Source organism: Corvus brachyrhynchos, unplaced genomic scaffold (genome assembly GCF_000691975.1).
Source record: "Corvus brachyrhynchos isolate BGI_N302 unplaced genomic scaffold, ASM69197v1 scaffold22, whole genome shotgun sequence".
In the NCBI taxonomy this organism is placed as follows: domain Eukaryota; kingdom Metazoa; phylum Chordata; class Aves; order Passeriformes; family Corvidae; genus Corvus; species Corvus brachyrhynchos.
Genome location: NW_008238355.1, coordinates 5,818,905 through 5,843,147, shown reverse-complemented (window position 1 = coordinate 5,843,147; position 24,243 = coordinate 5,818,905). Strand labels below are relative to the sequence as shown.

At 36.2% G+C, this 24,243-nt stretch overlaps 1 protein-coding gene across 3 annotated transcripts; it reads left to right on the top strand.

The window, feature by feature from the left end:
- The first annotated feature begins 116 nt into the window (after positions 1 to 116).
- LOC108447001 (synaptonemal complex protein 1-like) lies at positions 117 to 21,743 on the top strand. 3 transcript variants are annotated; one of them, XM_017735467.1, is made up of 14 exons: positions 117 to 247; positions 4,842 to 5,042; positions 7,027 to 7,131; positions 7,929 to 8,047; positions 10,025 to 10,105; positions 11,642 to 11,764; positions 12,369 to 12,461; positions 13,945 to 14,005; positions 14,489 to 14,637; positions 15,110 to 15,313; positions 15,706 to 15,872; positions 16,328 to 16,479; positions 17,124 to 17,201; positions 20,756 to 21,743. In XM_017735467.1, exons 1-13 carry the CDS (start codon positions 154 to 156, stop codon positions 17,165 to 17,167), a joined length of 1,593 nt encoding a protein of 530 aa, XP_017590956.1. In that variant the 5' UTR covers positions 117 to 153; the 3' UTR covers positions 17,168 to 17,201; positions 20,756 to 21,743. The 3 variants fall into 3 exon arrangements, with proteins under 3 accessions (XP_017590956.1, XP_017590958.1, XP_017590957.1); XM_017735469.1 differs by lacking the exon at positions 17,124 to 17,201; XM_017735468.1 differs by lacking the exon at positions 20,756 to 21,743 and having other exon boundaries at positions 17,124 to 18,898.
- Positions 21,744 to 24,243: the final 2,500 nt, after the last annotated feature.

Sequence of the window (24,243 nt, the reverse complement as noted above, 5' to 3'; positions counted from 1 at the left end):
CTTTCATCTAGTAAGTTTTAGTCTGGTGGCAAAACAGACATTGCCTGCAGCAGGAAACAGTGAGAAGAAACCTAATCCAGTAACAGTATTTTTCTTTCTGCAGGTATCTTGTTGCCTAGTGAGGCTCTTGCATTTTTTGCAGGTTAAATATTTATGTACACAGTGTGGGAGGCTTTCAGAAAATACCAGAAGTTAACTCTCATCTGTCTGGAAACACTGAGAAAGAGACGGATAACCATGGATGAAGGTAATTATTTAGGACTTAGGATTTATTTAGTAAAAACAAAAAATGTTTATGTATGTTACATTCTGGCACACAGCTATTGAGAGTGGAAGGGTGGAGCCAGGCTACTATTATATCAAGTAAGTTAAGTGAAAAGTGGGAAGAGGACAACTATCTCTTTTTCAGCTTCTCAGATGTAGAAAAAGTCGAAGAAAGAAAAGAACTCATGCATGGAAAATGCATACTAAAAGAGCTAAGTAATTTACATAGCAGAAGGATAAGCACAAATAATTGATAATAGTTTTAAACACAGCTAATTATTTTTCAAAAGCTGTCTTGCAAACCTAGGAAATATGTGTTCAAATGCTAGGGATAATTTGGAATATTGTATATGTGTCTTCATAAACATTTAGAAAGTGTGGTAAATTAAGGTCTTCTAAGTAAAGACAGCAGGTTTTACAAATAGTTTGTGATTTTTTAGAAAAATAGGCCTGACTTTTCACAGCTCAACAAGTTATTGAGTATGTCAGGCATGATACTCATGTCATTTCAAGAAATGCAATCTTAGAAGATGAACAAGACAGAGTGTACAAGGGAATCATCAAAGAGCTGATGAATGTGGCTTCTAGTGAAAGTCTGAAAAGTGGGATGATGGGCTAATAATGTAAGAATCTTCAGTTATTTCTCAGAAGATTGAGTTCAGAAAGCTTCAAAAATCATCAATTTGTAGGACAGGAAGCAATTAACTTAAACTTAAGGAAAGGGAGTTTCAATTGAACTTTAAACATAAACCATTTTCACTAATAAGTGATTAAAAATTAATTAAGTAGGTCCTAATTTATTTTCTACCATTATTTTATTTAAGACTTTTTTTTTGTAAACTTAGACCTTTGCTCAAAGTCTCACATGCCTGCTGCTTATTTTTTCCCTGAAATCCTAACTCCTGTTTGCTGAAAATAATTAGTCTGCAAGGCAAATAAGTTTTACCAGAGGTTTCTGCCTCAAAGAAGAGATGATGATGTCACAACAAAAGAAAAAAAATTATATTGCCAAAAGTTGTGGGTTTCCTCCTAGATTTTCCACAGTGATAATATGTATCCTAACTGTGACATCTTAAAATTGTCTTTAAATTGCACTTGTACTCTTAAAAAAATTTTTGATATGTAGATTACCTCCTGCAAAAACTATGGTGACTGTTCAGGCTTCATTTTTTTTCTGACACATTTTTTTTTCTGGCCCCAATGTGGCCATATTGAGTCTCAAAAAGTAAAATATTCAGCATCTACAATCATTGATAGTTTGAGACATTTATTAAGTAAGAGTTCAGGGTTAGGATAAGTGAAAGCAGAAGGCCAGATTCTATAACTGCTTTTCAATGGTGTATAATTAAAAAAATAAATGAGCAGTTATGCAAAGCCTGTAATAAACATTGAGGGTGGTTTGTCTTGCCCCACCTTAGGGAGCAGGGTGCCGAAAAACAGTTTGAGAGAAAGATGAGGAATATTTGCAGCTTATTCTATGCAACCTGGAGATACTGTCCATAAATCATAAGGGAGCAGTCTTCTCTTACTTAATACTAGGCCTTCCCACATGTATTTGTAAAAGTAGTTTTTCTTCAGATGTCAAACATACTTCTCAAGCATTATGTTTAGAATTTAAATGCAATATTGAAGATTAACACTGAATTGCCATGTCTGATTTAGCAATGAATAGCACCATTAGTGCGGCATTGTGGTCTGTTTGTTGTTTCAGTCAGCTGACTAATGAATGAGTAGACTGGGAATACCATGGAATCTCCGGTCTAAGCAATATGAAGGAACAACTCTGTCTATCAACAGACACACAAACACACATCATTTTCCAAGGAAAGTTAAATCTAGATTCTTGCATTTTCTCCAGCATGTCTGTGACTTATAATACAAAACACATGCCTTTATTCTTATTTTCAAGAGGAAAGATCGACAAAATACAGCAAGAAAAGCTTTGCTGCCTGTGGTAGCAAGCTGGAATATTAATGGTTGACACAGGTGTTTTGCTCCATATTGGCAACTTATTAGGTGATAGCTGCCATATATTGTCTTCTTCTTGCCAACTATATATATGTACACATATATCCTGACTGACTGTTTAACCTTCTCACCAGAATTGAAGAATAACAAGTTAAACATGTTTGATTGTCAGCTCTGTTGGGCAATAAAACTGGGCAAGGTTGTTACTTAAGGCAGTGTAACCTGAGAATGTTAGAGAGAAAAATGTTGTTTGACCAGGCAGAGTAAAAAGAAAATGTTTGCATAATGAATTTCCATCTGGAAAAGAACTGAGTTGTAGCTTGTAACAATGCAAACAAGCCTTTACTTGTAGTACACTGTCGAAGTTAATTGCTAAATCACTTTCAAGGGATGAGATGGAGTTATAAAAGATATCCTGGTATGAATCTTCATACCAGCTGATACCAATGTGATGTAGTGCTAATGAGGAAGGAATAGACTTCAGTAACAATCCAGGCAGTTGGTAAATAGGAGAGGAAGCCACTATTCCATGCACAAAAAAGAGATGAGGCTTCAGAAGGCCCATTTTCTAACCACTCAGTTATACTGAATATTGTAACTTCATTGCTACATTCCTGATTCTTGGAGTGATCAGCAGCAGGGATAAAAATTATAGTTTCCACTGTTTTGTAAGCAACAAAGGGAAACAATTTTCCCCATGATGAAGGAGAAGCACTCTGTACATCTGCCCAAGTCACAGAAGCAGTGGTCTTCTCTTTCGCTCTGGCTGTTCTAATGAACCACACTTTAAGGGCATTCCCACCAGTCCTCTCTCACACTGCTGTTCTTTGTTTTACATCAGAGCACAGAGGGTGGGACAGGCCCTGTTCAGTCCACTGGTGTCATTATAAGAAAGTCCAGTGCATGCACTTGCACTATGGGTAATATTGAATAGCAGAGAGTCTGTGCATCAACAGAAAATGCTGTAACAAGAAGCAAAAATGAAACTTACTCTCAGACAGCCTCTCTACACAAAGGTATTAAAAGAGAGTTTGTTTTGTTATGAGAGAGTGGTGTGTGGTTTAGGACAGTCTTGGGGCGGGCACTGAACAAGGGAGTACCATTCCTAAACCACAACACTGTCCCAAGGGATATCCTGTACGATATTGTGCACTGCAATAAAAGTGTAAAGGGAAAAAATAAAGGATCTTTTGAGTTACAGAATTTGTCTTTTAAGTAACAGTTACATGCAATGGAGCCCTGCTTTCCTGTAGTTGAGTAAATATCAGCTTGCCAATGGGAAGTAGTGAATTAATTCCTTATTATGTTTTGCTTGTATGTAGATCTTTGCTTTACCTATTAACTTTCTTTAGCTCAACCCATGAGTTTTTCACCCTCCTGATGAACTCACCCATCATTGTGGGGGAGTGAGGGAGGAAGTAGCGGCTGCATGGGGCTGAGCTGCTACATAGGCTTAAACCACAGCAGAAGCTGATTTCAGTCTAGGAACATATTCTTGTGCTGCTTCTTTGGGTAGCACTACTTACTAAACTGATTGGGGAAACATAAAAAAAGTTTCAAGCTGTGGTGACAGTGGGATGGAAGGATTAGTTAAACCAGACTGGTCTTTGTTATTCTGCATTTCTGAGCTGCGTTTCTCAATCTACCATATGAAAACATTCTGTCAGCTCCATTAGCTATATAGACCTTCAAGTGGTCCATGGTCATTTCAATGAAAACTTTGCTATGATCATAATTTTTTATGACCACTTCTACTTCTGCAAGTGTATTGTTCAGGTCTTTTCAGTGAGCACAAACCAAGTGTGAGCAAGTGCCAATGCTGACACCCCTAGCCAGATAGCTGAAATCTCTGCCATAACAGGAGTTCAGTTGCTGAACTTATAGGCACCTACATTTTCATTTCTGTGCATGTGCTATGAGTGCTTCCCAAAAAGCCTGTCATTTGCATTTCATGTGCAGAATCAAGTATTCATTTTCCTCCTGGCTGTTCCATAAACCTTGAAGAAATAGAAAAGCAGCATCTTTCTCTATGGAACTTATGAGGTTGGCAAGGTATTAAAAAAAAAAGGAAGCCTTTTCACTCATAAATATCTTTGTTTTCTTTAAAATTCATCAAGAAAACCTTTTTCTGGGGAAACAAAAATTGATCACAAAAAGAGCAAATTTCTTAGGGATATCCAGTGGAAAAAAGTTGACCAAGAGTTATACATTGAAGAGTGTGTTTGAGATGTGCTTTTGGATGGAAGCTGCATGAGACCTGACATGTTTTATTCAGGACAGATGGTGAATTCTGATTACTTTATTTCATGGACCTCGATGTGCTTTACTAATTCAGCTAAATCTGACAGTCAAGCCAAGATCACGTTAGATTTCAAAAAAGACAGGAAGGAAAGACCCAAAACTAAAGGTTTCCTGTGATCAGTTTATGAGAAAGTCCACCCAGGTTTAATTAAATTGGCTGACAGTTTTCAGTATTTTAATCTTAAATCTATTCTGGGGTGTAATATTACAAATCTGGTCTTGTTTAATGAAATTTATTTTTAAGAGTCTCAACAGAATGCCTTGTCCTAGTATTTTATTAAAAACAATTATGTTGCTTGTTCTTCCAGAAGCATGGGTGCAAAGTGTTGACCTTTCAGGCTGGCAAGTCCCCAAAGATTCAGTACAAACTGATCCTGAGTCTAAACCACAGACCGCCATACACTCCTCTGTTCTTCTACCAGGCAGTGTTATTGATTCTTCAGAAGACATACAGGAACATCCTTCATGTGTGATTGAAAGTGTTGTGGTGGAAGACACGCCTGAGGAGGGTAAGTAGTAGTTGTGCCTCAGATGTTCAGAATGAGATTGTACTTTCCACATAAGGTATTGGTAGATTCTGAAGCAGAACTGCATAAACATTACAGTCCACCTTGTCATCAGTGCTGATATAGTTTGAATATGGACTGAGTGGAAGGATTCCTGTCAAGATTCAGTTTATAGGTTATGGACAAGGTCTTCAAGCTCCTCATGTACAACAGATGCATAGTGGCTTTGTACCAGTCAAAACTAAAGCCATCAGAACAGGAGTAGATTTTTTTTGTGTGGTCTACATCTGTAACTTCTAAAACAAAGTGTGCAATCTCTCTGAAAACTTTTGAAAAGTACAGTGGTAGTTATTCAGAAATAGTAATATGTCTGCCTATTCTGTGCTGGATGCTTTCATTCTAACTGTAATCCGAGAGAGACCTCTGGTTTGAAGAGCCTTACATTCTAAAGGAATTAAACTGAAAGGAGCTGTCACACCCAGAGTGCCTTTTGAGAGCAGTCTGACCGGTGGCATTGGAAAGAAATGGAAAAAACTGTTGCAGATGTCTCATCCCTGCCAAGCCACAGAATTCTGTGTGAGTTAACCCACGAGTGGTATGAAAAGGGATGTTTAGTAGCTTTGAGTCACAAGCTCCATGAAATGCTAAGTTAAACAGAAGACATTATAGACTAATTTTTAGCATTCACAAATTAACTGGTTGGAGTTTCAAATATTTTTCCTCTGAGGGGTCTGCCTAGGTTGAAGACAAACTTTGCAGTCGCATCAGTATGTAATAGTTCTAATAGTACGTAATTACAATATAGTAATGCATTTTTTAGTCAGAAATTAAATCTGGATGTCTGATTGATCTTTATCCTAAGGAAAAGATAGACCCTATGCTCTTGCGAGCGTTGATGCACTAGTGGCTAATTTTGCCTAAAGTAGGATTTTTAAGTGAAGGGCTGCCAAGAGTCTCCAAGATGGCAGAAAGAAAGCAAACTGTGAACCAAAAGGATGTAGATGTGAGAGGTCAAGTCTTTTCAAAAGTAGCTGTTCTATATAGAAAATATATTCTATATTTACGTCCTTCAATGACATAATTCACAGAACAAAAACTTTTAATATATGTATAATATATATGTAATGTACTGCAATGAAAATAATGAATTCAGAAAAAATAATAGCTTGACCCAAGGGTACTCTTTACAACATGTATTTTAGTTATGTATTTTATACATCATCAAAATTGGATCTTAAGAAATAAGACTTTTATGGCTGTACCTGAACAGGATCTGATGACTCCATCTAGTAGCTGGACAGATCGTATTTTGAAGTGGTGCATCCACTTAAACACAGCTAGTAAAAGCAATGTGCAGAGACAGATATTTGTTAGTATAAAATCACTGCAGTATGTAACTAAATTAGTATTGTTTTAGGAACTCAGGAAAGGTGTCTATACATATAAATTTCCTTAGTGCACAAAATCTCTTAATTTCTGACAATTGTTTTGACCAATTCAAAGAGTCAGAGGACTTCTTTGAGGAACTTTTTTATCTTTCACACCAGAACACTTGAAGGTGTTGTGGCTTGGTTTTATCTCTGCAGGAATGTTGCATGCATCCAGAGTTCTCAAATAAACCTGTCAGACACACCTCAAGTAACAATGGAATACAGCCCCACCTCTTAACACACAGACACATTTCCCAAGATACTGAGCAAAATCCAGTTTGCTTTTTAATTTTTCAAAATAACATTTGGAAAACATTCTTACAGAAGATGATTAAAAAGTCCAGAATATAACCTTTGCACTCAATATCTCTATTTTTAGGATCGGGTGGAACCATTCAAGTCTCAAGCCCTCACACATCCTTCTTATGCTTGTGGCTTTCTCAACTACTTCCCAGTCTCTCACAATTTGTATCACTTTTAATTACTTAAAACACTTTTTGTCCAAAGAGAATCAGTCCAATAATGTAAATGATTTAGCACTTGAATTTTGTTAACAGATGGAGAGGGAAACTCATGGTTGCACAAGCTTGGAATGAATATAAACAAGTGGTCATTTCTGAATTCCCTGATTGGATGGAGTGAAGACAGAACTCAAGAAAAAGGTATATTTACAAAGCAAGTATTATTCGTGCTTTCTTGAACACATAATATATTAAACAAAATGAGGATATTCTTTTTTTTCTCCCTTGTATGTGAACTCTGATTGAATGAAGTTGTGTTGCTTGGATTTTTGAATAAAATTCTTTAGCTTAGATATACACAAGTCACTGTTCTAGGTAACTACATCAGTATTTTTGACCTTATACTCCAGTTAGTTAATTATGATAATGGGTTGAGGATCATGATACTTAAAATAATTTTCCAATAGGAAGTCAGCTATATTATTAAGACAGAGAGATCTGATTGGGGAAAAAAAGTAATTTTGTGATCTTATTTAACAAAAAAGGAAGATTTTAAAAAAAGTAAAATATATATCATACTGTCATAAAAAAATGGGTCTATCAAATAACTTGTAAAATGTAGTTTCCAAGGACATAAAGTGTCCTCTTAGTTGTGGTAAAAGCTAGTTTTCTTAAGAGGCAACATGTTTCTGTATGGTTTTTTGTAACCTTGTTTTTAATTTTTAGTTTTAATGACATAAATATATGTAAGTAATGAATATCAGAGTATTCAGGGACAAGTAATTGTCAAACAATATAAGTATGTGTGATGGTGTCCAGAAATCAAAGCTGACAAGTCAGAGTTGCTGCATGTCTCCTCCCAGGAGCCTATTTTGCTATCAGGAAAAAAAAAAAAAATGTATATAGTTGATGCCTCTAGTAAAAAATTTAAAATGTAATATGCATATGTAAAGTTGCTGTGCATTTTAGTTGACAACATAAATTTTGTTTTACACTAGATCAGTTTACCACGTCTGGAATTTGTTCTGATGCTGATCACAAAGCAACTGAGTTGGAGGAATGTACAATGAAAGTGCCATATATACCCTACAGCTTAGCTACACTGCATATCATCAAGGTAAGAAAACCTAAAACAAACATCCCCTTCCCTCAAAGAAAGCCCCCAATGACTGAATAATTTACAATATTTTAAAAATTGACAGTTTAATCGAGCATCTCTTTTCTTAGGATAAACTGGATGAATTGTCATAATCACTGTCATTGTACTAACTCAATTCATATAATTCTTTTGCCCAGTGGGTTGTTTTTTTGATTCAAATTTGGAAGCCTGCATTTAAATTTTGAATATTGATATAAAAATGCAAACAGTAAAATCAAAGTGCCATCCTAACTTAGATCAGATTGCAGGTTGCTTAAATGCCTTTCCGAGGTAGGTGTGTAAAGACAAAACCTCCCTTGTAACTGTGTTTGGAGGAAACCTTTGTCTTCTTACATATTTCTCATCGTGATTCTTGATTGCTGGATGTGGTATTTGACTGGCAGTGTGAGGTTTTTTTGCTATTACAATATTTCTGGTGCCAGTAACTAGAAAAATTTTTGATTTTCTACTTAGCTATTTTTAAATTATGGACCATCGTGTGTGCGCATTCATATATATATATATATAATAAACACAAATACATATATACCATGGTTTACTGGGTTCATTGCTTTATTTATTCCACTAAATATGGTCTTGTATGCTTGGTCTTTTATTATGAGTCAAAAAAGTTCAGTGGTGACTTCTTTTGTACAGGCTGCATACAGATTGCTGAGTTAGATGTTAAGACACAAGTTAAATACCTGGAGCAAATTACTGAGATGACTCTGATCTCTCTGGGTGATGAGAGGGATAAACCCATCTGGATCTTTTCAGTCTTCTCCTCAAAGAGACTTTTCTTGTGTCTTAACCTTTAAATTGTGTCTCTAAAATTCCTCTACTTCCACAGTAATTTTTTGGATGGGGGTAAATAGGAGACTATATTTCAAGACTGCATTGGTGCTTTGTTACTTTTATGTCATTTGAACTGTGACAGTGTCAGATGGCAGAGATTCCTCACTCCCAAGTCAACTGCTTGTAAATATTCATAAAGATTTAGAATCTAGATCCATGCTAACAACCACAACTATTTTCAAATAATGCATCAGCCACAACAAATAATCTGAGATTTTATTCTTTTTGTTTTAATTTGGCTGAGCTGCTCACTATCAGCAGAATCTACATCACACAAACCTTAAATGAAGAACAGAACCCAAGGAAATCTCAGGAACATTTCTAGCTTTTTATAATTTATATATGATCACATTCATTACTGCTGTAATTGACTGAGCAGTATCTGTTAGTGTCATTCATGTATCAGTGTTGTAGGTGTAATTTGACATTGCACCTACTAGACGAGTATGTCAGAGAAAAGGTGGACAGTTAGGACAGGTGCTGGTGGAATTTTCCTTTGGTGACTGTTATGAATTGGATTAGAAACAAAATTAATTAAACAGCTTCCTAAGGAACCTGATGCAATTTAAAGCTTAAATGATTCATTTTCAAACAGGAAAATGCTCAAGTTGTCCATCCTTCATGTATACATCTCTTCTTATTAGTCATTAAAAATGCCAGTGTACCTTAAAGTTCTATCAAATTTCAAATTATTTTAATTAAATACAAAATAAAATAGAGTATATTCTGTAACCACTTTGTTCTTCTCACTCTTAAATGCAAAAATGCAATCTTCCCCACTGCTTCCCCCTTTTTTCCCCAGTTGTAGGTCTCACAGTGCTATTTTTCTTTTTCTAGAACTTTAGAATGATTATAATGACTATGTCTTCCATATTCTATTTAGATCATGACATTAAAAAGGAAGAAGTGGAGGTGCAATGCTAGGACCAAAAGAGAAATTCCATTTCAAGTTATTCACAGGTTTTTATTCAATAGCATAACATATTTTCTATTATTGAAGCCTAGACTTTTGGCCTGCAGTTTTACTGGATATTTATCTCTGGTTCATTACAACTGGAGTTGCTAGTGCTCTGAGTTTATAATTTCCTTCATCCTCTACAGATTGTAAAAGACATGCAGCAAATGAAAAACAGACACATGAAGATAATCAGAAAACTAGACAATATAAGGAAAGAAAAGCAGGTAATTATTCTGGAGCATTAGCACTGTTGACCATTAATCAAAGTGATACAGAGGGATAATATCTACTCCATTCACAATAACATCTCCATTCATGTACCATTCTGTAAATAATGTCAGTGTATCTTAAAGTGTATTTTATCTCACAATTTTGTGAAGTCTGGTTTTACTTTGCGTCGGGCACAATGGCAGAGATTTTTCTAAAATTTATTTGTTACTAAAATTTTTTGTTAAATAACACTTCCGTGTCATGACTGACACTGTAGTTACAACATTAGCATTTCTGTAGGCCGTGCCTCTCAAGAATGACAGAATGACTGCATTGTAAAGGGCTGTGCCCAGTTGAATTGCCTTTATGGCTGGCGTTTTTTTTTTTTTTTTTTTTTTTGGTGGGTATTTTTTGTCTGCTTTGTACTTAGCTTGGCTTCAGTTTTGCAATGTTTTGTCAGTATAGTTTACAGAATAGCAGAATCCCTCCACCTGTAAACTCCTGCAAGTTGACGGTGACAGTCCAGAGATGCCATTCATGTGACCAAAACTCTACAATACCTCTCTTTCCTTAGTGGAAGCATTTCTGCATTTCATTAGTCAATAACTCTCCCAAAAGATGGAATTATCTACATCATCTTTGACTACTCTGTTCTGGAATCTGTTCTTGCAGTTACAGCTTCACCTTTCTGTTTATTTGTCACATCATCCTCCTTTTCTGATCCAGAGTAATACAGGCACTTAGCTCCTATGAAGAGGAATGTTTTCCACACAATTAAAGTTTACTCTGGGCACACAGAAGGAAGAGATTCAGAAATTCCTCTAAAGCCACCAAGGGGAAGTGAACAAACACTTCTGACTGTCAAGTAAAATCAAGAGAACTTCCTGTGTGTAGCATACAAAGGCTAAATACCCTTTGGTAGAGAACAAGACTTCATCTTATTCTCAGGTTGTCACACCTGCACAAGCATTGTAATACCAGTGGAAATCTATTTCTGAAATTTGGTAGGAATGTAACCCTGGCACAGTCACATCTTCCACTTTCAAATGACTGCAGATCACTAAGGGAAGAGAAAGAAAAGGGAAGAACACAGATGCATAGCAAGAGACAACAGCCTGCAAACACAGGGACTGTAATCATCTTACTTCACAGAATCGCTCTCATTTTGGTTGCTGTGCAGATTTTTTTTTTATGCTACTTCCAAACTTTCACTTTCTGACCTAAGTTTAATGTCTTTAAAATTGCTTAGCTGTGCTTCAGGTGAATTCATTCTGATCTGCTCTCAGAAAGGCTTTGGCTTTATTTCTGCAGAAAAATACACAAAATATATATTATTTTAGCAGTAAGTTTTACTTGAAGTCTTCAATGAATGATAGTACAAACCTCCTGGGATCAATAATAATTTTTTGCAATAAAATACATTGAATAAAAATAAAAAACATTGAATAAAGAAAATGAAGAGAACCTGTTGTGGAAACTGTTTTCTTTATTGTGCTTGACTTTCTATTCTCACTCACTACTTATTTTCTCAATAATATTTTGCTATAAAGGAGGAGACTGTAACTACTATAAAGAAACATTATAGTGAGAAAATGAGGTGTCTGAAATGCCAGTTAGAAGCTTACCAAGAGCAGATGAACAAGAACAACATACACTGGCAAGATACAATTGAGGTAACCAATTATTACTGTTTTACATGGGGATAAGCACGGCAGGTACTTACAGAGGTTGCAGGAACAAGCCTTATAATTAAGACTCTCTTCTTATGGACAGACAGTTAAATGAAGACACACAGTTTGTAAAATTGTAAAATTTTATTTTAAAATAAGCTGTGTCTTTCTCCTTCTGGAGATGAATAAAGCCTTCCACAGTACACTTCCAAATGGCTTGGCCCAGCTATGCACTTGAAAATAGCCTTCCTTTCATGTAAATAAAGTGTGAAGGATATTCCTAGAATATACAGGATGTGTGCTGCTTACTTGGTGATAAATAGATATTAAGGTTTATCCTGTTCCTCCTTCTGTTCTGCTACTGAGGAAAAGATTCAGAGTGTTCAAGCCTTTAGAAAAGGTCGTTAGAATCAGACTATCTCTGGCCACAGATGGTCACTGCTAAATGAGGAATTTTAATTTTTTGGTGCAAGATCCACAGGTCTTAGCAGCCTGGTCCAAATGTTATGACTTTTCAAGGTGTGGAACAAAAAACCTCAAACTGTCTGCCTTTCTGAAAAATAGTGTCAAAATTGTAATCCCTTTTGCCTTATTTTATTTCCTTCAGAACCTGAGAGAAAGAAACAAACAGCTGATCCAACAGAAGGAAGAGGTTCTTCACCAAATGAAACAACAAACAGAGAACTGGAAAGAAGAAAAGGTAAAGAAACATAGTTTGTGTTTTCTTTTTGGTGTTAGATGGCATTCTTGTTATTGTTTCTAGTGTGTGCTGTTTGTCTGCCTGTCTGCCTTTAGATATGTATATCTAAATCAGCAAAGATTGACTTCTATGTACTTGCCTTCCTTTTTTGCAGAGAATTCATGCAGGTTTTCACCTTTTAAACAGCAAGGAAGATAGCATATGCTGTTTTGTCTTACTGTATTTTGCTTTCCACTAAAAACTACTAGATGGTCATTTCTCTTGCATTCCACATTTTATGTCTTTTTTTTAAAGAATCTTAAAATTACAGTTCAGCACATTGCTTCTTCTTTGTTTAGCAATTAGAATTAAAAATCAACAAAAGCTTCTCATTGTCTAAGTTATTGCAATACTGCACTTCAGCTGGCTGACACAGCAGCAAAACTACTTTATTTGGTAGTTCCCAGGAAAAACTGCCTAAAGTTCCCCAGGTTTTCCAAATTTGTCTGCAATAATGATACTTTAATTTTTTAACAGCATAAGTGTAAAAAAAATTGTTGCGTTTTAATAGATAGCATTGGTAAGCATGACCTGATATTTATTATTTTCTGCACAGGGTTCTCTTCTGTTTAATATGTGCAAATCTTCCTCTAATTTTGCAACATTGCTTTGTTACAGGCAGTTTTCACTGCAGTTCTTCAAGACACGTAGTCAGGAAGATCTTACCCAACTTTGTGGTGGGGAGTGGTGGGGGAGGGAGGGGGGCTGGGGGCAGGGTCTGTGAAACTGAATGCAGATTGCTGTACGATTTCTGAGTCACGATCTCAAGCAAGATTTTTAGTTTCTTCTTTCAAGTGATGTAGCACCACCTTCCGTTTAAATTCTGCATGGCATCAGTATTTAAAATCAAGGTTTTTACTTTTTAAACACTTTGAGCCATGCCCACCACTATAATACCCTGTGCCTTATTGATAAACTGCAAAAAAAACCCTGGGGTTTACAAATCTTTTGACCTAATTATTATGTATCAAGGAAATGTAGCAAAAGTATTATAATAAAGAGTTAAAAGAGATGACGATACTATGTCCTAAGGCTTGTGGGAAGAAGGAATATTTTCTGTTAGTCCAGATAATGCAGGCACACACCTTTTCTGCAGGGCTGCCGTAGAAATCCTTCCAAAAGCTTTTGTTATTCAATTGTTTCAGGAGAATCAAATATTTTTGTCTCTATTATCATTTCAGTAATGTGAACAAATGCTTAAGAAAGTATAAGCACAGGACCCCTTGACTCAGGCTCTTGTGAAAACACTAGCTCCAGAGCAGTGTCTGGTCTATTTCTGTGTTTTCTTTTCAAGAAAATTATTGGTCAATAGCCCATTTGTGTAGGTTGTACACAGAAGTAGCAACAACATTATTTACGTATTATTGATTATTCTCCCCAAGGAAATATAATGAAAAATGGTAGAACATTGATTTCCTGTAATTGTCCTTTTCTTGACTTGCAGGTCTGGATTCTAGAAAATCTGTGTAAAAAGCTAGATTATCTTTATACCCAGCACACACTGAGTGAGTGTTTCAAATGCAGTTTCTTGATCTGTTTCTGTTTCTTTCCGGTTTGGTTTTTTGTTTACACTGAGCTGCATACCAGCTGAAGTCAATATAAGTATTTCCATTTCAATATTGTGTGTGCAGGTGGAATAATAAAAGAATGTTGAAGCTACAAGTACTGTCTTTAATGACTCCAAACTCCTTAGCACACCAGGTTTTTTACTGTCAGCATAATTTCTCAGTAGGTTTATTTCAACACTTGTAGCCTATCCTTTAGAAATGTAGAGCAGAACAAAGCACGAGTCCTTAATAATTCTTCGAGTTTTAATAAGTTAAAATGAATTATTGATTAAAATGAAATATTGATTATTAAAAATTATTAGTTCATGATAAATTCTTGATTTCTAAGGGGAGATAATTTCACAGAGACAGTATCGTTGGAATTGCAGATTAGAAATGCTGAAGTTATTCTTACCTTGTTTTCTATTGTTTTCAATTCAGCTTTACAGGAACTACACAACATGAGTCTACATGTGGAAAGATTGCAAGACCTCATGAATTTCCAGATAAAAATTCTTCAGCAAAAGTCTGAAAAGACAGAAGGAGAAAATTCAGATATATCAGAGGTTTTAGTATTAAAAACAGAGCAAGTGAGCATAAAAATGGAAATGTAAATGGTTGTTTATGAGATTACTGCAGGTATTTCAAAGGCAATCAGGCTGATGCTAGCAAAAGCTCAAATCAATCATGGGCTAACTGATAGTAATTTTGGTGTGCAGATATATACATGGCTTGAGAATGATACATTTATGATGAATGATTAAAACATGATGATAATGAAACAAACTCATTGGTTCAGGAATCACTGATAGTGTGCTATGGCTGTCACTATATATTTGATAGTAGAAACTTTGCTACAAAGTGCTTTGAAGTATCCACCTCCTTGAATTATAAAAACTGTATTTTGAATGTTGGAACCAAAGAAACTGTCTTATTCAACATTTCATTGCTTTTCTCCATTTCTGCTCCACCTTGCTCGTTATAATCTTGGGAATTTCATATGGAAGCAATCAAAATCTAGATCTTGGCTTAGTATGTAAGAGTTACCTTTGTTGCCTCCAGGTAGTTAATGAAGAAGAGAAGACTGAATGGTCAATGGAAAATGGATATCTTTGGCAAGCACGCATCATCCTGCAAGAGATGCAAGAATCTTTAAAGAAACGAGAGAGGGAAGTCACTGAGCTCCTCCAAAGTGAAAGGAGATTTAACAAGGCAATGAAACCTCAAATGACAGTGCTGATATTCTTGAAATCTCTTATCAAGATGGTAAGAATACTGTTTCTGCAAAGATGAAAATTTATTTAATGGGTTTTCTAAGAAGTTCATTAAGGAAAAAAATGCAGGGTTTTTATTATTGTTATAGTCTTAAAAATGGAAAAATGTTATTTTGTATACATTAATCTACAGGTAAGATTTTCAGAATAACACATGGAATTAAAGCACCATAAATACCCACTGAAATCCTACAGAAAACTGATTAGACCAACTTGAACACTCATTAGTTGGCATTATTTTAAAAGATCAATTAGTGAAACATGACAATAGTATCATGGAAAAAACCATGTTTTTCTTACCTTTCAGTTATGTGAAACTGCATGAACTGCAAACAGATGCTACAGCTTTACAGGAAATATGATCTAATTTTTTATCCATGTTAGGTTCACACCATATATTGTGATGTCCCTCGGGCACAACAATACATCCTTCAGCTTATCAGGAAGAACGAGGAAGAAAGAGCTGATCAGAAAGAAGTTTTTAATAATGCTCAGGCCGACATTCTGTCCTATGAAGTATTTTATGGAAATGAACTTACGGATGACAGAAGGTATATTGAATAGCTAATAAAACAAAGAAATAACATAGAAAAATAATGATCTCTTTTCACAGAGAGAAAATATATTTTGAAGAATGCTGTTAAAATTTTCATGTGTATTTATGGGGAAAAAGTATTAAAGTAGAGTATACATCTATATTATGAAAGAAATCAAGTAACTTAGAAATACCTTGTATAAAAAGCAGAAAAAAATTTCAACTTAACTGGCTTGTGCAAGTTTTATCCATTGTATTATAAAATATGCTGAAATAAGCTTATTTGGCAGGCCTGTGCTACTACATCAACATCTTCTCTTCTTACTTCTTCTACAGCAAGTTCTTTACAAATTATCTTCTTTAAAAATTAACTTCTTTACAAATAACTTATCTTTTTATTTTTCTTTCTTTTTTTTTCTTTTTTTTTTCTCTTTTTTCGCTTTCTTTTTTTTTTTTTCTTTTTCATGATAGGACACACCTCCCAAAGAAGCTTTTCAGAAACATTGGGAAAGCAAAGTATGATTTAGAATGTGTTGAAACAGAAAAAATTGTGTTTGATTGTATCCAGACAGGAGAAATCCCCAACTGGATTAAAAGGGATTGTCTTTTTGTAGCCTTGTCAGGTGAGATATCCTTTTGTCAATTCACAGAAGCCTAACTATCCTCAGCCAACGTACTTTTGAAAAAAGAGTGCAGCAGTAAAAAGCATGCTGTTGCCATGCCTTAAGGATTCCCATGACATATCCTCCATTTTGTGCATTTTAGTGAATTACTATATGAATTGTAATACTGGGTCATGGCTTGTAAATGCAGGGTTTCCAAATTTATACTCGACTGTTCATCTTTTCTTCAGTATCTTTATCATTTTGAAAATAGATTTCTTTGTATACTGTGTCTAAATATCTCAGTGCATGTTCAAGTTAGATGCACCCAGAATGTCCCCAGATTTGGCAGGCATGCACTGAATGAAATAACAGTTGTGGAATTCAGAAGGCAGTAAGCCCTTTTCAAGAAAATTTAAAAATATCCATTGCATGAATTTAATACACTATGCTCTTCTAGTGGGACTAGCAGAAAAGCTTTCTTAAAATATTTGGTTGGCTTTTTCTATGAGTCTGCAACACAAAGCCTGATCTTGGTGACTTAGGGTGGATGGAAGGAAGGTGGATGCGTTCTTCTACTTGAAAAAATTACTATTTTTAGTTTAGAAGATTTACTGGGTTGTATGTTGATCCTGTATAACTATATAATTATGGGAACTCTCCAGAAGACCCTGCAATAAGCTCTGAGGAGATAGAGTCATCATTCTGAGGAACTCATGCAGAAGTTTAAAATGGAAATCAAGGTAATACATTACAATGTATCACCCCACATGGTTTTAAAGAAGTTATCAATAATGCACTCATTTTCCTAGATATTCTTAAGGGATTTGAGATTTTCCCTGAATTATGTTCCATGATTTCTAAGCATATTTACATCCAAGCATAACATAGTTTTGCGAACTAGTGAATTACAGGATTACAGTTTTCTGTAGGGATTTCCATGTTCTATTTTGCACCTCTATATCTATTTTGTTGTTCTTGTAGAAATCTTTGTGCATCTTGGTGGTCCTTGATGTCTGTTGCAAGTAAAATATATTAGAATCATAGAACTCTTTAGGCTTGAAAAGACCCTTACAATCATTCAGTCCAACCATTAAGCCAGCACTGTCAAGGTTTTTAAGTACCTCCAGCTACGGTGACTCAACCACTTCCCTGGGCAAACTGTTCCAGTGCTTGGCAACCCCCTACATGAAGAAATTTTTCCCAGTATCCAATCCAAACATCCCCTGGTTCAACTTGTGGCCATTTCCTCTGGTTCTGTCATTTGTTACTTGGGAGAAGAGACGAATGCTCATCACACTCCACCTCCTTTCACATAGTTGTAGAGAGCAATAAGGTCCCCCCGAGCCCCTTTTCTTCAGGCTAAACCTCAGTCTATCTTCATAAGATTTGTGATCCACGCTCTTCACCAGCTTTGTTGCTTTTCTCTGGACGTGCTCCAGCAGCTCCTGTTTCATATATCTAATGATTTGGGATGCATAGATTCCTTGCTTATTAGTAGGTTACAAAAGAAGCATTGCTTCATGTGAATTTACATCAGAGTAAATAACTGAAAAAACTAACTGTTTGAATTGAGTTTTCTCAGACTGGGCAAATGACATCCACAAGTGCATGGGCCCTGACAGGATGCATACTTGAGTGCTGAGAAGCTGGCAGAAATCACAGTGAGGCTGCTCACCATCATCTTTGAAAGGTCATAGAGTTTGGGAGAGGTGCCTGAGGACTGGAAGAAAGCAAATGTCACTGGTCTTCAACAAGGAGAAGAAGGAGGGCTCAGGGATGACCAATCATCTCAATTCCTGGAAAGGGGATGGAGCACCTCATTCTAGAGGCCATCTCTATCCATGTGCACAGGAGGTGATCAGGAGCAATCAGAATGGATTCACTAAAGATATATCACACTTGACCAACCTGATAGCCTTCTACAATGAAACAACCACCTGGATGGATGAGGAGAAAGCAGTGGATGTTGTCTAACTTGACTTCTGCAAGGTTTTCCACACTGTCTCTCACAACATCCTCATAGGCAAACAGGGAGTGTGGACTGGGTTAGTGGGCAGTGAGGTGGATTGAGAACTGGTGAATGGCAGATCCCAGAGGGTCATAATCAGTGTCACAGGATCAGGCTGGAGGCCTGTCACTAGTGGTGTCCCTCAAGGTTCGGTAGTGGGCCCAGAATTGTTTAACTTATGTATGAATGTCTTGGATGAAGCGCCAGATACCTCCTCAGCAAGTTCACTGGTGACTGAGCTGGGAGCAGAAGGACCTCCATAGATTGAAGAGATGGACAGAGGAGAACTGTCTGAAGCTCTGCAAAGGCAAACACAGGGAAGGAACAACCCCAGGCAACAGGACAGGCTGGGGTGACCTGCTGGACAGCAGCTCTGTGGAGACGGACCTGGGGATCCTGGTGGACGGCAAGCTGTCCATGAGCCAGCAGTGTGTCTTTGTGGTCAAGAAGGCCAATGGTATCCTGGGGTGCATTAGGAAGAACATTGCCAGCAGGTTCAGGGAGGTGATCCTGCCCCTCTGCTCAGCTCTGGTGAGGCACATCTGGAGTATTGTGTCCAGTTCTATGCTCTTCAGTACAAATGGGACATGGAGCTCCTGGACCAAATCCAGAAAAGGGCTACAAAGATGATTTAGGGACAGGAGCACTTCTCTTATGAGGAAAGGCTGAAGGAGCTGGCCTGTTCAGCCTCAGGAGGAGGCAGCTGAGAGAAGATCTCATCATTGTCTCTAAGTACTTGAAAGGAGGATGTCAAGAGGATGGAGACAGGCTCTTTCTGGTAGTGCTGAGCAATAGAACAAGAGGCAATGGGCAGAAACTGATGCCCAGGAAGTTCCAGCTGAATATGAGGAAGAACTTCACTGTACAGGTGACAACAGATTGTCCAGAGAGGGTGTAGAGTCTCCCCTGTGGGAGATATTCCAGAATCACCTGGACACAGTCCTGTACCATGTGCTGTGTGATGACCCTGCTTGAGCAGGGAGGTTGGACCATAACCCACTGTGGTCCATTCCAGCCTGACCCATTCTGTGATTCTGTGCTGAAACTGATCCAACTATATGCATTAAAATGCATCAAAAGCCAGAGTCCAGTAATGCATTTACAATATTTAAGTTGCTGAATCTCCAAGTGAATAGACTCAAAATTGTATAAAATAATTACTTTCTCTACATAGACACTAAGACAACAACCATGTTAATGTGGAGAAGTTCTTCCTTGGTAAATAATGGATAAAACCTGTAAATTATTCTTTTGGTAATTTTTAACTATACTGTTTGTTGCTTTTTTGTCTTTGGTTTTGTTTTGATTTTTTAGGTTTACCAGATAATGAAGGAACACTAAAGAGAGATACCAATACTGAAAGAAGCCCCCTGTTTTAGGGAGGAGTACTGGAGAGAAAGCTTGATGCAGAAAAACATTTTCTGCAGTATTTGTTGAGTGGACAAAAAATTAGAAGCATTAAATACCTGTGGTTCACTATCAGAAAATTTACACAGGCCTTTAAGTGTTTTGAGAATTTTATGGTTTTTAATAAATATTTTTAATAAATCTTCTAAAAGAAAGAAACAAAAAACCTGCATAACAACAACCCAAAAGAGTCTGTGAGTGAGAAAAAGTGCCTTTGAGTCAAACAGGTATAGTCCTGCTGCAAGTGGATGGGGTGTATAAGCTTTTGCTGTCTAAAGTGGGGCATTTAATATGCCTCTACAATCAATATCTGCAGAGAGGTAGCTTCTAAGGCTGATTTTCATCTGTGAAGCACAAGCCTCCAAAATTAACTTTGCTTTGTCCCACTTCAAATTATTTAGCAATTGTTTTAAAGTGCTGGCTTCTATACCATGGTATGTGTTTCAACTTTTCACTCTCTTTTTTTTTTTTTTAATAAAAGATGTAATTGAATAAATCATAGGTAAGAAGAAATCTTTAAAATTATAAACTGTGAAACCATAGTTTTAATAAGGAACAAATGAATGTGAAGATGATGGTTGTTGTTGAAGACAACAATTTGTCTCTAACAAGTGGTTTTTGAAGATGATAATGCTAAGTAAATGCCATAAATTTAAACACCACGTTTGCTTTTACAGTTGGGTTGAGGTTTTTCTGTCATCTGTCAAGCATGTGTGCCTGAAGCTGAGTGGTTTATTTGAACTGCTCAGCTGTGTGAAGTCCCATCTATATCATAAGTTGAAAAAAATTTGTATTCCAGCACTGATCTATCATTCAGATATTAACAACCAAAGCCTTATTTTTTTAACTGCATGTGTGTTCATAATGTGCTTCTTCCAGGTTTGAATCACCTATCCAGAAAGAACACTCTGTATGGATAAAGCATCCCTATGACAGTGCTTTTGTGCAAACAAATTGATGTGTACTTATCGCTGTACTGCTGGGAACTATCCTTCTGGGAACTGTAGTACTGGGAACACAATGTCTGTTTCTGAATGCCATTAGTGTACTCAGGGCCTTTTTCCATTGAATCTTAGAGCGCACTCTAAGACTACTGGAAGGGAATGCAAGAGAAAGGGAACAAGGATGCAGACGTCACCCGAATGTAGATGCATTACAGTAAAGATGCTTTAGAGAAAAACAGCTAGAGTGGACAGAGAGGATGATCTTGAGTGCTTTGCTGTGAACCTACCATCCCAGGATGGAGCAACACTAATGATAAGTCCAAGCTTTAGACAGGACTGAACCAGTTCCAGTCCACCACTGACAGAGAAAAAACCTAAATATTTATAAAAGCTATATACAATATATATGCACAATGTACACATAGACAGTTTGATTTTTTGCTGCCATTAGAATTTTGATTTTTTGGTTATGAGACAGTTAAGGGCTGTTTTAAATCAGCTTTAAAGAATGGAAGTCATGCAGTAAGGCAGAACCCTGTTTTAAGTCAGAGGAGACTTTTGAGCTGTGGTTCAGCTATCGATCTGTGTAGTGCAAAGCAATTGAACATTTTATTTATAGAAGTGTAAAATAAAATATCCAAAAAATGAATATTTTTATTAACTTCATTTTTCAGCTTTGTTAGCTATTTAAAGTCCTCATGTGAAAAGATTTAATCTACGAAGAAATTTTGGCACTATTCTTATTCTTTCTCTAGCCCTTTGGAATGCCTGACTCCAAAGGTTATAATTTAGCTCTTTCCTTCACTTAATCTCATGTCTATGCAAGTTTTCTGAAGCAATTTCATTGGTTCATATGCAAGTTGCTAGCTTTTATATCTGTTTTTAATTCTGTGACAAAGAGAAAAGGAATAATTTCTCTACTAGGTTATTGATTTTTACTTTTTTATAATGTCAACATTAAGGTTCAGAATTAGATTTTAATTAAAATTATTCATAAAACATCATATTAAATACCATCCATTACATACTTTAAATGTAATTAAATTAATCAATGTACAATAAGTGATAAGAAAACAGTGTCATTTTGGTTTAGAATCATAGTCCAGCAGCAATGCACCCCAACAAGGCGGATAAAAGAGAGGGCTTCTATAGGTATGTTCTAAACAAAAGAAGGTCTAGGGATAATGTGGGCCCTCTGTAGCAGGAAACAGAAGACCTGACTACCCTGGACAAAGAGAAGGATGAGGTTCTCAATGATTTCTGTACCCCAGTCTTCAAAAGGAAGTGGCCTAGGCACACTAGCCAAGCTGACAACAAACTCAAATTCCGGAACTGGGAGAATGAAGACCATAAGCCCAGTACGGTAAAGGATCAGGTTTGAGACCACCTAAGGAACCTGTACAAGTCCATGGGAGGACCTGATGAGATTCATCTGAGGGTCCCAAGGGAGCTGTCATAGCTGCTAAGCCATTTTCCATGAATTTTGAAAAATTGTGGCAGGCAGGTGAAGTCCTCAATGACTGGAGAAAGCAAAATATAATCCCTATTTATAAAAGGGGGAAAGCAGAATACCCGGGGAACTACCAACCAGTCAGTCTCTCCTTAGTGCCAGGTAAGATCATGGAACAGATTCTCCTGGAAACTATGCTAAGGCACACAGAAAATGAAAAGGTGATTGGTAACAGCCAAGATGGCTTTAAAAAGGGGAAATCATGCCTGACAAATTTGGTGACCTTCTGACCACCTGGACGTATGCAAAGCAATTGACACTGTCCCTGATAATTTTACTTTGCTATTCCTCTGGTGTATATAAACAAATAAACAAAAGATTAAATAGTAATGTAATCAAATTAAAGAAGAGTATAATGAAAGAACAAATAATAATTATTTAGAAAAATCCCATTATCCAGAAACTTAATTTAAGAATTATTTTCTCTCATCAGGAAGGAATCTTAGCTGTAAAAGTCAAGTACTCTTTAAGAAAACTTCTGTATAGCTCTAATTTAGCATATCTAATCTTTTGTCGTGAAGAAAAAAAATCAAATAGAGTTGTTTATCATGTAAGATCTGTCACTAAATTAACTTTTAGTTAACATGGAAATCTCAATCTCATCAGACAAATTTATTGTTACTATTTTAAGTAATTTTAGCTGATGTAAAAAACATCCATTAAAATCAGAAAAAAAAAAAGATTATTTTGCTTTAGAGAAACCCAGAAGTTTTGGTCACTGTCTGAGGAAATTGTGAATGGGCTCTGGAGGACCTTTTCTATTCTATTCCCAGTGGAATTCAGGACTGCCAGTATAAGGATCTTTTCCTATTAAATGAAATCAATTATCTATATAGTGATAACATCTGGTAGCATGAACTGTTAATAGCTGCTCCCCATCTATTTGATCCCAATTTAATGAACAGAAATCAAATAAAGCTAATAACAAGTGTTTTTCCTCTTGTTGTTGCTGGTTATAATCTTATTTAAGAGCACAGAAAATTACCAGGAATCTGTCTGGTTTTGAGCCTGATTTTCTTATTTACCTGCTCAGATACTTTAACAGCCACAAAGTTGGGTAGTACACGATTTTAAAAACTGTCCAGGTCCAAGTTTTATTCTATTCAGTTTACCCAGTAATTTAGAAGAAAGTTGTCCTTGTTTTACAATGCCTCAGCTAAGACTTGACACATCCCACATCACATCCCTTTGCTTGGTGATCAGAAATTAATATGCTGATTTCTTGCTAATTGTAAAAAGTTAAGATTTACTTAATTAACAAACAATTTTTTTTTTCATCTTGTTCAAATACAAATGAGTTTTTGAATTTCTCTTCTCTGGTTGCAAAATATTCTTCTGTAAGGAGGAATAAATAGATCTGAAGTATGCTTTATATTTAAATTCTCATGGGACCTATGATTGCCTATCAACATGGTGATGGAGCGGAAGCAGTCTCCCACCCTCTCTTCCTCTCCAGAGAGTGAGAATTGGAAGGACTGCTTTATTCATCTGTGAATAACTAGAAGAAATTACACTGTGAACAGACAAGTGACACTGGCTCTCATGTTTGCACAACAGAGTCCTGTGCAGTTTAGGTCCCACTCCCAGAAATGGTATAAATCAACTCTTGATTGAAATGTCAATGACAAAGAGACACTTCAGAATATTAATTCTAAAATTTAACCCCTTAGGGGAAACTTAAAACTATTCATCTTTCCTTCACTTAAGTATATCTCTATTAAAGTAGTTTCAGCTGGTAATGAAACTACTATCCCTGGGGAGACTTTTTTTTCAGAACCTGGCAGAAAGTATTTCTCCACTTTGCAGAACCTACTTTTTTTTCTTAATTTTACTCTACCTTTTTTTGTTTTCTTCACCTTTTTCTTTATGTTATAATTTTTTTTTCATCTGTGTCTAGTAATGATTTTTTTTAC

Bases quoted from the DNA above. Each gene is read 5' to 3' on its own strand.
- LOC108447001 (XM_017735467.1), top strand. From the start codon at position 154: ATGTACACAGTGTGGGAGGCTTTCAGAAAATACCAGAAGTTAACTCTC. The intron at 15,873-16,327 runs GTATATTGAATA...TTTTCATGATAG, and splicing joins GAACTTACGGATGACAGAAG to GACACACCTCCCAAAGAAGC. The intron at 16,480-17,123 runs GTGAGATATCCT...GGAACTCTCCAG, and splicing joins TCTTTTTGTAGCCTTGTCAG to AAGACCCTGCAATAAGCTCT.